This window comes from Eptesicus fuscus, chromosome 1 (genome assembly GCF_027574615.1).
Source record: "Eptesicus fuscus isolate TK198812 chromosome 1, DD_ASM_mEF_20220401, whole genome shotgun sequence".
NCBI classification, from domain to species: domain Eukaryota; kingdom Metazoa; phylum Chordata; class Mammalia; order Chiroptera; family Vespertilionidae; genus Eptesicus; species Eptesicus fuscus.
The window spans coordinates 130,049,523-130,062,088 of NC_072473.1; the positions used below are offsets into that span (position 1 = coordinate 130,049,523).

At 53.7% G+C, this 12,566-nt stretch overlaps 1 protein-coding gene across 2 annotated transcripts; it reads left to right on the plus strand.

The window, feature by feature from the left end:
* Positions 1 to 241: 241 nt before the first annotated feature.
* TFE3 (transcription factor binding to IGHM enhancer 3) lies at positions 242 to 12,080 on the plus strand. Of its 2 annotated transcripts, XM_008158225.3 has the most exons (10): positions 242 to 526; positions 2,808 to 2,921; positions 3,820 to 4,123; positions 4,694 to 4,939; positions 5,020 to 5,124; positions 7,279 to 7,396; positions 8,432 to 8,488; positions 8,644 to 8,719; positions 9,649 to 9,796; positions 10,301 to 12,080. In XM_008158225.3, exons 1-10 carry the CDS (start codon positions 408 to 410, stop codon positions 10,742 to 10,744), a joined length of 1,731 nt encoding a protein of 576 aa, XP_008156447.1. In that variant the 5' UTR covers positions 242 to 407; the 3' UTR covers positions 10,745 to 12,080. The 2 variants fall into 2 exon arrangements, with proteins under 2 accessions (XP_008156447.1, XP_008156450.1); XM_008158228.3 differs by lacking the exon at positions 242 to 526 and having other exon boundaries at positions 2,864 to 2,921; positions 3,885 to 4,123.
* Positions 12,081 to 12,566: the final 486 nt, after the last annotated feature.

Genomic DNA, 12,566 nt, shown 5'->3' on the forward strand with positions numbered 1-12,566 from the left:
TTCCCTTCGCATCAGAGGCGTGTTTTAGGGCGGGATCTTGAAGCAGCCCTTGATGATTGGCCGCCTCCATCAGAGGGCAGAGCCGGGAGAGCTGTCCATCTTACTTGCGCTCACTTCCTGTGGAGTTTCCCCAGCTCAGGGAGGAGGGGGAAAAGGACGAGGGGGAGGAGGGCGGTCGTCCGGGGTTAGGTTCTGAGGTTGGGGGGGGGGGGTGGTGTTGGTCCGTTCAGGGCGGGGGATGACTCACAGCCCAGCCCATCTCCCCGACGTCGCCCGCCCGCGCAGAGCTCGCTCCATGGCTTAGCGGGGGAGGCGGTGGCGAGCAGGGGGAGGGGGACTCTTATTTTGTTAGGGGGACCGGGCTGAAGCCCGACCGGCCTGGCAGGGCTCGCCCGGGGCCGGGCGTCATGTCTCATGTGGCCGAGCCAGCTCGGGACGGCGGCGTAGAGGCCAGCGCGGAGGGCCCTCGAGCCGTGTTCGTGCTGTTGGAGGAGCGCAGGCCGGCCGACTCAGCCCAGCTGCTCAGGTGCGGGGCCGCTTGGGGCCAGTAGTGCTGACTGGGGTTCCCGGGAGGCTGATTTGGGTGCAGTAGGGGCCCTGGTCTGGGATGGGAGGGCCTCGGCCTAGGGTTGGAGGACGTCGGGGCGCCCGTCTTGGGGGGGCACCTAAGGAATCCGGCGGTGGCCTGCTTGAACTGAAGCTTAAAAAGAGTCCTGGAAGTGCATTAAGGGAAGCCTGGTTCAGATTTGGAGGTGGGGGGGGGGGGAGTTGACTGGGTCTCTAGAGGGACTTATTCTGATGTGTCCAGAAACAGGTCCAGGGTAGCTGAACTTGGGCGACTGAGGCTCTCATTAGAGGCTGAATTTGGGGTCCTTGAGTCGGGCATGAGGGGGGATGAAGTTGAGGGGGCACTCTGTAGGGGAGGCACTGCTTTTAAGGGACTCTTAGCTCAGTGTCAGAGAAGGGTTTGGGGGGACAGAGGTGCTATCTTGGGAGCTTGGTGATTCTCAATGGCTGGTTGCTGGAGGCTGTGTTTGGGGATCATATGAGTCTGGTAGGATTTGGGGGTGTCTCAGATAATGCTGCGTGAGACCAGCCTTGTGAGTGTGTGTGAGCTAGAGAAGCAACATTCATCAAGACTTGACCAGAATAATCTCTTCACTCCTTACTATCGACCCAACTGGATCAGATCCCAAGGAGAGTGAAAAAACATCCCCTCTCCGCGCCCCCCCCCCCCCGGGCTTCATTGGGGCTTGAATGGGAGACAGGCAGACAGAGGTGATGGAGATGGTGCTACCTCTTAGCTCAGTGAAGAAGGCTTCAGACTTTTGATTTGGGAACCCAGAGGAGGGTCTTGTTCCTATTGCCACTTGCCCTAGCCTCTTAGCAAGCCAACCTCTGCTCACTCCACACACACACACACACACGCACACACGCACACACGCACACACACACACACACACACGTTCTTTTTATCTCACCCTCCTAGTCTATCTCTCAGACCCTGGGGATAATCTTGAATCTGTCACCAGAGCTGGAATGAGCACCAATTGCTCCATCCCTATCCGGGTGGGTCCTATCATCAGCGGCCTTGGAAGCCCCAGCCCCCGTTTCTCCCAAGTTCTGTGCAATGGGTGTGTAAGCACGGGAGGGGGCCTTGAGCTACTTTCTGCCTGGAATTGTGCTGAGCTCCGCGGATCCTGGAGCTTCCTCTTCCCAACTTCCTGGGTGGTTTTAGGGCCCCGTCTGAGGGTGAGGAAAGGAAGGAAGACAGATCTTTGGGGAGGGCAGAAAATTCTTGCCAAGTGAAGTCACCCACAATCTCAGAATTCTGAATCTTTGACTAAATTCAAGGACGCATATCCATCTGCGTGCACGATTCGGTCCCCTGCACCCTAGGGTCTTACTCCCAGCATGGAGGCCTGAGCAAGGAGCCTTTGCGTATCTTCTGATGCCTTTATAACAACGTAGATCATCACAGTAGTTGAAAGGGAGGGGTGTACATGACTTGTGTGCCAGTGGGTGTTGGTATTGGAGGCGTGTGCCTTTTGATCTATTCCCCAAAAACTGGAGAGCGGTGGGCCGGCTCATCAGGCCAAGAAAAGAAAGCTCACGGAAAGTGGATCTCCCACCCAAATGCTCCCTCTTGTAAATCCAGATTGTTGCTCCCAGGGCAGCCTTTGATGTTTCCATTTTGGATTTGGGTACGCGTTGGCACCCCATGAACTCTGGCTGGGGAGGGGGGCAACTCATTTGCAAAGTGGCGGATCCTTCTATAAAAGCGAATCATTGACCCCGGTTCTCTTTGTGATGCATTCAGTTGGTGTCACAATGGGCTGTTATACTGAGGGATGCCCCTACCGTGCTGCATGTGTGTGGACAACGTGGGCTCACATTCAGCAGCCTGAAAAACAGGAGGGGGTGTGGGGGGCTGGGAGAGCTCTGAATGCAAAGTCAGGAGGCCCGCAAAGTGAATCTGGCCTTCCCAAATTCTTCGTTGGCATTTTCCTCAAGCCCAGGTTGTGGTAACACGTCTGTGTTCGAGCACGCTGTTGGGATCCAGGCACTCTTATTGTTTCCAATCTTAAGGGACTGTGGGTAACACAGCAAAAAGATAATGGGGAGGAGGAGGAGAGGGCGTGGGAATTGCTGGTGGTGCTACCCAGCGCCGTGGCTGAATGTTAGAGATACACTGTTTTCCTTCTTATCTCCCCCTCTCTCTTTCTCTTTCTCTTTCTCTTTCTTGGAGGGGATTGAGGTCTCCATACAATAACTGACCACCACCCCTACCTCACCCTCACCCTCAGCCTGAACTCTTTGCTTCCGGAATCCGGGATTGTTGCTGACATCGAATTAGAAAACGTCCTTGATCCGGACAGCTTTTACGAGCTCAAAAGCCAGCCCCTATCGCTACACTCAAGGTAATGTCTCCTCTGACGCCTCTCCCAATTCCTCAGGGCCCTCCATTCCCTCTTGGTGGGCAGGGGCCCTCAGTGCCAGCCCAACCCATTCCCTCTCTCCACCAGTTTGTTATTTTCCAGTCAGTAAAATAAGGGGCCAGAAAAAGCATGTTATGTGAAAGCAGGTGGCCAAGCTAGGATTCTGGTATCTCGGACTAGACCTCAGCTGCCTTCCCCCGACCCCACCTGCACACCCATTCATTCACAAATATGGCTGCAGCAGCATCCCTCGAGTGCCCAGAGACTGGGTGTGGCTTGCTCTAGCTCAGTGCCCAGATAGGCCGAGCCATACCCACAACCCCTGCTCACCCCTCCCCCACTCAACAAACTCCCCCACCCCCAGCCCTTGAGGAACCCCTGCTGGTCTCTTCTTTCCCCAAGCTGGGGAAGTCTAAATGTGCTGAGTCATGGGCTTGGGCTCTAAGCGAGGGGAGGGGACCTGGAAGAGGGGCAGGAAGAGAGGATTGTGAAATTTCTGAGATTTTCAAGACTGAGTAGCTCCTGGGACTAGAGGCCCAGGCAGGGGAGGAAGAAGGTACTGCGATTGTCCTGCAGCCTGATGCCCAACCCCAGGAGCTAAGGAAGCATCTCCAGCCCCAAAATTGAGCTGTTTCTGTTGCCACAGCCTCCCTTAAATAGGGTAAAGCCCCTTGCCCAGAGCCAAGCAGTGGCATCTCTGCTCAATATAGGAACAGACCCAAATTGAGGCTTCACCGTAAGGAATGAAGGCTAAAATTCCCCCCCACCAGACTGACCCCTGAGGGCTGCTACCAGGCCTGGCTCCTGTGCTTACTCCATCACATTAGGTTTGGGACGAGACTTTTAGCTTACTTGTGGCCCCATATTTCCCATTCCACAGCCTCCCAATATCACTGCAGGCCACACCAGCCACCCCAGCTACACTGTCTGCATCATCTTCTGCAGGGGGCTCCAGGACCCCTGCCATGTCCTCTTCTTCTTCATCGCGGGTCCTGCTGCGGCAGCAGCTCATGCGGGCCCAAGCCCAGGAGCAGGAGAGGCGTGAGCGTCGGGAACAGGCTGCAGCCTCTCCCTTCCCCAGTCCTGCACCTGCCTCTCCTGCCATCTCTGTGGTTGGTGTCTCTACTGGGGGCCACACGTTGGGCCGTCCTCCCCCTGCTCAGGTGCCCAGGGAGGTGCTCAAGGTAAGGTCCAGAGTCCCTGGGGAGTGGTCCTGGTGACTTTTAGCCGAGGTCCTAGAGCCCTAAGGAAGGTCTTTAGGTGCTGTTAAAGTAGGCTTTGCCAGTGTCCCATTGTGTTTCGGGGTTCTGCGATTTTCTTGTGGAATTGTGAGGGGCTCTTAGGGGCCACAGGATGTCTTGGTGGACCATGGAGGGTAGTGAGTGCCCCCAAGTGGGCCCTAGGGTCTGTGGAGTGGCTTTGGAGGAAGAGCTGCATATGTATGTGGTGCATTAGGAGTTCTGTGGCTTTTGGATGTCTTGGGAAGCAATATGTAGTTCCTGGGTATCAGAGACAAGGGTGGAGTCTTGGGGACTGTGACAGAGGGGGCTCCAGAAACCGAGGGGTTCAACCATCCATGGATGGATCCTAGTGGCTGTGAGGGGTGTCCAAGAAAGGGAATTTGGGTGCTGGGAGAGACTTACCAGTATTTGGGGGCGGGGTTCTCAGATTCTGGGCCCGGTTTACCCACAGGTACCTCTCTGAGTCCTGTTCTACCTTGTCCCCTCCTGTCCCTCCTTCCCCTCATCCCACAGGTGCAGACCCATCTAGAGAACCCGACACGCTACCACCTGCAGCAGGCCCGCCGGCAGCAGGTCAAACAGTACCTGTCCACCACTCTTGGGCCCAAGCTGGCTTCCCAGGCACTCACCCCACCACCGGGGGCTGCGAGTGCCCAGCCGCTCCCTGCCCCTGAGGCCGCCCATGCTACTGGCCCTACAGGCAGCGCCCCTAACAGCCCCATGGCACTACTCACCATCGGGTCCAGCTCAGAGAAGGAGGTATGTGGCTGCAGACAACCCTCCGGTGCTCCACCCTCCGACTTCTGCTAACCCTCCTCCATATTTGCTTCTGTCCCCAGATTGATGATGTCATTGATGAGATCATCAGCCTGGAGTCCAGTTACAACGATGAGATGCTCAGCTATCTACCTGGAGGCACTGCGGGGCTGCAGCTCCCCAGCACGGTAAGGCCCCGAGATGGGAAGTTGGTTTAACAACTTAGCGCATCCCTGTGTCACTGAGACTACATCAGGATTGGCTATGTGTATAAGAGACCATGACCGTCACCTTGGATTGTATTAAGATAGAGAAGGAGACTATATGTTGATAATGGGGCATAGCAATGCCCTGAGACCTTTAGTTGGATTGCATGGAAAGGTAGACCTTGTAGATTTTTTTTTTGTAGAGTGGGAGGGCGAGAAAGAGTGAGAGAGAGAAACATCAATGTGAGAGAGACACATCAATTGGTTGCCTCTGCTCCCACCCAACTGGGGCAGGGATCGAACCCCCAACCCTTGGTGCATGGGCTGATGCTCTAACCTCTTAAACACAGTGTCCAGGGAAACCTTGTAGATTTTGATACATACAGGATGGGGACTTCCTGTATGTATAGAACTATTGGGACATAATAAGCTGCTCGCTTGAACTTCAATGTAGGAGGGATCAAGAGATGGGACTTACTTATTTATTTATTACTTTTTTATTAATCCTCACCTGAGGATATTTTTCCGTTGCTTTTCAGAGAGAGTGGGAGGGAGGAAGGGAAGGAGGGCGGGGGAGAGAGACAGAGGAGAGAGAGAAAAATCAACTGGTTGCCTCCCGCACACCCCCCCCCAACCAGGCTGGGGATGGAACCTGCAACCTAGGTTCGTGCCCTTGACTAGGAATCTAATCCGTGACCCTTCAGTGTGCGGACCCCCTAACAGCTGAGCCACACCAGCCAGGGCAAGATAGGGGGGTCTTTTAGCCTTTTGAATGTACCAAGAGACTGAAACACATCAAAAGTCTCAAAACTTAGCATGGTTGGACCTTGAAGTGATTCCAGGTACTACGTCTCTTTGCAGCGAACCGTGCCAAGAGGCGGGGGCCTCGCAGAGAGTGGATGAAACCAACACATTGTAACATTCTGGTTCTCAAACATTCCCGAGTCCTATAACTTGTTTCAGGGCATACCAAGAGGCTGTTGTTTTGTTTCTTTCCGACTTACCAAGAGGGTAGAGGCATATATAAAATTTATACCAGTTTATTAGAACTCTGTGTTGATTTGGACACAGCTAGAGATTAGAGTCTTATACTAGATGGATCCAGCAGATTGGTGAGGGTTTCAAGAGATGAAATCCTATCGAGAGATGGGACTAATTACTTACAGATTAGGATGTTGCCCTAGGGAGTATCCAGGAGAGTGCAAAGGGGAGAAAACAACGTAGGCGGACATAAAAGCAGTGCTAGTTGTGTAGTTGGACAGGAAATCCTGGGAGGTCAGAATATACAAGAAGATACTTGAATCAGAGCGTTGGTGCATGGCAGCTGGAGACTATGTATGTAAGGTGGTGCAACGCAGTCACAGCAAAAGACTGGAGATTGGGCTGGAACTCTCCAGAAGGCCAGATTTGGGGTGGAACGTTGCCATGACAATTTCCCAAGGTCTGAGAAGATTGGGTTGGAGTGTTCCAAGAATGCTGGATTGGAATGTCGTGCTGGGACAGGGAGGGGTTGGGGGGGCTGATGGACTGAAATGTTCCATCGGAGTCTACAACGACCTGAGAAGGGTGGCTTTGCATTTCTTCTCTCAGAGCCAGCCCCAGGTTCGGGAGAGGCGCTTCAGAGCTCACGGGGGCATTGATTTGAGGGGCTGCAGGGGCATGATGAACAGGCCAGGCAGGCTCGAGTCCCCAGCAAAGCGGGGTAGGTCCATTTGATCCTGTCCTCCCTTATTTTTTTAAATATTCATCCTTTTTTAAAAAAATATTTTTATTGATTTCAGAGAGGAAAAGAGGGGGAGAGAAGATATAGAAACATCAGTGATGAGAGAGAATCATTGATTGGCTGCCTCCTGCACGCCTCCCACTGGGGATGGAGCCCACAACCCGGGCATGAATGGAAATTGAATGGTGACCTCCTAGTTCATAGGTTGACGCTCAGCCACTGCACCACACCAGCCTTATTGAGTCACCATGTGAAATTCCCTTGAAAGAGAAGATTCCTGTACTGAGTCAGCCAATCCTCGCATTAAGAGGCGTGTCTTTGGGGATGTGTGGAGGGTCAGGAGCCTGGTTCTAAGATGGGGCTGAGCCTGAGTTTGTTGCTAATCATCCTTTCTCTGCCATGCCTGCCCGCAGCTGCCTGTGTCAGGGAATCTGCTTGATGTGTACAGTAGTCAGGGTGTGGCGACACCTGCCATCACTGTCAGCAACTCCTGCCCAGCTGAGCTGCCCAACATCAAACGGGAGATCTCTGGTAAGGGCCAGGCTTAGCCCCATGTCTGCCAGGTGTGAGGGTGGGCCTGGTTCCGGGGGAAGGGGTTTAAGTAGACAGAAAAGGGAACTCGTTGCCCTCTTTTTCCACATGGCCCATGGTGCTACTCTCACCCCACTGCCTCTCATCTTGGGTTTAACAAATGGCCCATCACCATGGCTTCTTGAAAAATAGTAAGAAAAAGTGGCATTTTTTAAAAAATATATATTTTTATTGATTTTTTAAAGAGAGGAAGGGAGAGAGATAGTTAGAAACATCGATGAGAAAGAAACATCGATCAGCTGCCCCCTGCACACCCCCTACTGGGGATGTGCCCGCAACCAAGGTACATGCCCCCGATCGGAATCGAACCTGGGACCCTTCAGTCCGCAGGCCGACACTCTATCCACTGAGCCAAACCGGTTTCGGCAAAAAGTGGCATTTTTTGTTAATTCTTACCTAGGGATATTTTTTTCCATTGATTTTTAGAGAGTGTGTATGGAAGGGAAGAAGAGAGAGAGAAAGAGAGAGAGAAAACATTGATGTGAAAGAGACACGTTAATTGGTTGCCTCCTGCATGCACCCTGACTGGAGCCGGGATCAAATCTGCAACCCAGGCACTTGCCCTTAACCAGGAATCAAACCCACGCCCGTCAGGCCAACGCTCTAACCACTGAGCACACTGGCTAGGGCAAGAGTGGCATTTTTTAAAAATATATTTTTACTGATTTCAGAGAGGAAGAGATAGATAGAAACATCAATGATGAGAGTGAATCATTGATCGGCTGCCTCCTGCAAGCCCCCTACTGGGGATTGAGACCGCAACCTGGGCATGTGCCCTTGACCGGAATCAAACCCGGGACCCTTCAGTCTGCAGGCTGGCACTCTCTCCACTGAGCCACACCAGCTAGGGCCAGAGTGGCATTTTTAAAAAGGTCATTTCCCCTGCATGTGCCCACCAAAGCCTACCTCAGCAACACACACTACCCTCCTTCTTTCCCATGCCCAGAGGCCCTGACTACCTCCACTCTCTTCCAGAGACAGAGGCCAAGGCCCTTTTGAAGGAACGGCAGAAGAAGGACAATCACAACCTAAGTGAGTGAGAGCATATGCCCTTGCCACCATGCTCTGCAGCCCTGCCTCGCTCTGTGCCCCAGCCTGCCTTGGGGGTCCCAACGCCCCAATTTCTCCTCTTCGCTCCTTGGCCTATTGATGACTCTTTCCCACTTCTATCTCCCCCTCCTCCAAAGTTGAACGTCGCAGGCGCTTCAACATTAACGACAGGATCAAGGAGCTGGGCACCCTCATCCCCAAGTCCAGTGACCCGTGAGTCTGGGCTGGGAGCCCCAGGCGCTAAGAAGATGGGGTGGGGGACCCTGCTCTCCTAAAGTCATTCCCAAGGGGTCCTACCCAGGGTGGGAACCACCCAGCAGCTCTGCTCCTCTGGCCCCTTCCCACTCATCTCTTTTCACCCTGAGCCAGCTCCTCACCATGTCTCCACCTACAATTTGAGGTGCGTGATCTTAGGGTCCGTATGCCTCATCAGGTCCCTTGCAGGACAAAGGCGCTTAGTTTCCTGTTTATTTCGTGCTTCCTGTATTTATTCAGAAAACATTGAGCTTCTGCTTTGGACCAGGTACCCAGCTAGGCCCTGAGGCGGCCAGAGGGAATGAAACAGACCAAAATCCCTGACCTCATGGAACTGGTCATTTAGTGGGGGGCAGCCAGACAGCAAACAAGATAAATAAGTAAAGTTCATCCAATTCTGATGAATGTTGTGGAGAAGAATAAAGAATGGGAGGACGATGGGGGGATTGGGGGGAGGGTTACAATTTGAGGTGAGGACCGAGGGGACAGAACAGGCCTCCACGAACAAGAACCATTTGAATAAGCAGCCAGAGGAGGAGAGGCAGGAGGTGCCTGGGGGAAGAGTGGTCAAGGAAGAGAGCAGAGCTGGGCTGATAGCCCTGCGGTGGGAATGCGATTTCCATGCCCTGGGAGCGCTGGGAAGCCAGAGCAGCTGTAGTGAGATGAATCCGGGTCAGGGGTGAGAGGAGCAGTAAAGGGACAGGTCAGAGATGGCTTCAGGGCTTGGAAGGTTCCAGGCAGGGGATGAGCATCCCATACCCTTGATGTACCCCCACCTCAAGTTCTAGGCATGGGGTGGGGTGCTCCATCTACCTGGTGCAGCAATCCAAGATCCCAAGAGACTCCGCGCACAGCTCTCCCTTCTTTCCTTCCCCTCGACCGCACAGGGAGATGCGCTGGAACAAGGGCACCATCCTCAAAGCCTCTGTGGATTATATCCGCAAGTTGCAGAAGGAGCAGCAGCGCTCCAAAGACCTAGAGAGCCGGCAGCGATCCCTGGAGCAAGCCAACCGCAGCCTGCAGCTCCGAATTCAGGTCTGGAAGGGGAGGAGGTGGTGGCAGGGGTGAGGGGGCTTCCTGCAAGCAGAGGCAGAGGAAGAGCAGGCCACAATTTCCCCTCCTGGAATACTTGGGAGATCCCAGGGCTTCCCGACTCCCAAGATGATGATGATGATGATGATGATGATGATGATGGTGGTGGTGATAAGTAGTAATCATAACATTAAAAAGAATAATGATGGATATTGGCTAGTGTGCATTGCGTTTATCTTGTGCCATGCACTGTGACAAGAGCCTTATCTCCATTTACTAAGTGAATCGTCACAAGAGCCCAGTGAGGCAGGGACCATTGTTATACCCATTTTACAGATTGGGACGCTGAAGCTCAAATTTGAGGCAACTTGCCTAAAGTTACGTAACTAGTGAGTGGTAGAGGTTGAATGTGAACCCAGACAACCTGCCCTCCTAACTGTGACATCCTCTGCCTCTGAGGGGCTCTGAACTCCATCTTATCCCACACCTACCCCCTACTTTTTGCAGGAGCTCGAACTGCAGGCCCAGATCCATGGTCTGCCGGTCCCTCCCACCCCAGGGCTCATCTCCCTGGCCACGACTTCGGCCTCTGACAGCCTCAAGCCAGAGCAGCTGGATGTTGAGGAGGAGGGCAGGCCGGGCGTAGCAACGTTTCATGCAGGGGCGGCCCCTGCCCAGGGTGCTCCCCATCAGCAGCCCCCAGTGCCACCCTCAGATACCCTTCTGGACCTGCACTTTCCCAGCGACCACCTGGGGGACCTGGGAGACCCCTTCCACCTGGGCCTGACGGACATTCTGATGGAGGAGGAGGAAGGGGTGTTGGGGGGACTGTCGGGGGGCGCCCTGTCCCCATTGCGGGCTGCCTCTGACCCCCTGCTCTCTTCCGTGTCCCCCACTGTCTCCAAGGCCAGCAGTCGCCGAAGCAGCTTCAGCATGGAGGAGGAGTCCTGATCAGGCCTCACCCCTCCTCTGGGGTTTCCCCACCCAGAAAAGGAGGACAAGTCGAGATGAGGCCCTGCCTTTCCCTCCCCCTCCCATGAGACTGCCCTGCCCAGGTGTTCTGGGGGAAGCGATGAGGCCCCCACCCCTATAACCAGGCAAGGAGGAGGAGTCCGGCACGCCCCACCCCTTTCCCACAGGCCCAGCCAGCACCATGACATCAGGGCCTGTCTCCTGGAGATCACAGTATCTCCTTTGCCCAGTGGGACCCACCCTCGCCCAGGTGAGGGAAGGAGACAGGATGAGGTCTGTCGCTGTCCTCTGGGACTGTCCTAGCCAGGTCTGGGATAAGGGTGTGTCAGGATACCGTTCCATCCCTTCTCTTATAGTGGCCAGTCTACTCCATCCTGGCAAGGAAGAGGAGTCCAAATGATGGAGTTCCCACCCTGGGGCTTAAGCCCTCCCCTTTCACCATGATCCCTGCCCTGCCCAGGCCAGGAACAGAATGAGGATGAGAGCCGAACCCTTTACCTGGGAACTCGGGTCATGGCCTAGCAGTGGAAGAGCCAGTCTATGCCCCTTCCCTATAGGAGCAGCCCAGCACCAGTATTTCAGGCATGGAAAAGTCTGCAAGATCAGGCCACCATGTGGAGATCACAGCCCTTACTCCTCAGCAGCATCCCAGCCAAGCATTCCACTGGAGGGAGGAGGGTACTTAGGCTCCCTGCCTTAACCTGAGAGAGAACAGCTCGGAGCCGACCTTGCCCTTGGGAAAGGGGATCGATTTTGAAATCTTACGGGTTGACATTCCAGACCTAGATCAGAAGTGAGAGTTAGACCCCCTACCCTTGGGCAGAGTCCTGCCTCCTTCCTTGAAGGGCAGTTTGGGGAGGTGATGGGGAGTAGGGGATACTGAGTCCAAGTCCCAGAACCAGCACCCATTCCTTTTTTCACCACATAGAGGAACAGGACGAAGGAAGGGATCCTTCTGGGGATCTCCCCAGGCCAAGAAAAAGAAGCCTCTCCCACCTAGGTGGAGGCTTGGGGGAAGGGCTGTTAAATCCTGTATCCTTCTTTTGTTTATCTGATTTTTTACTGACCCCCCCCCCTCAGAAGTTGATCACCCCAACCTCTGGCCTCTACCCAGTTCTCCATTTGGAGGACTCTTCCCCATTTCAGAGTTATCAACAGACACTCCCCACCCATCCTCACCCCTCCTATTATGTATATTCAAGATTGTCAGCTTTGGATTACTGGGGCCGAGTCCCAAGGATGGTGTACTGAGGGGTCTGTAGGTTTGTGATTAATAAATGCTAGGCGTGTTTGATGCGCTTTTAACTTTGGCAAAGAGTCTCCTGTCCTTGCTTTTGACTGTGCAGCGAGCATGGCTCATGCAGGCCAGGAGGAAGAAAGGTTCTTGGGAGAAATCGATTGAAGAGAAATGGATGAAGGAATTTAACTAGAAATAAGGGCTGGAGGGAAACCTGCAAACAAAAGCAATCAATCCATAGCTAACCTGTCAGACACTCCTTACTGCTGTCAAGAGCTTCACCTAATTTATTCTAAGGAATATTCAAGAAAGTGCTGATTCCTTTTTTTAAAATATATTTTTATTGATTTCAGAGAGGGAGGGAGATATAGAAACATCAGTGATGAGAGAGAATCATTGATTGACTGCCTCCTGCACATCCCACACTGGGGATCAAGCCCGCAACCCAGGTATGTGCCCTGACCGGGAATCAAACCATGACTTCCTGGTTCACAGGTCGACACTCAACCACTGAGCCACACCAGTTGGGTGAAAGTGCTGATTCTTTATATACATTGACTTCAG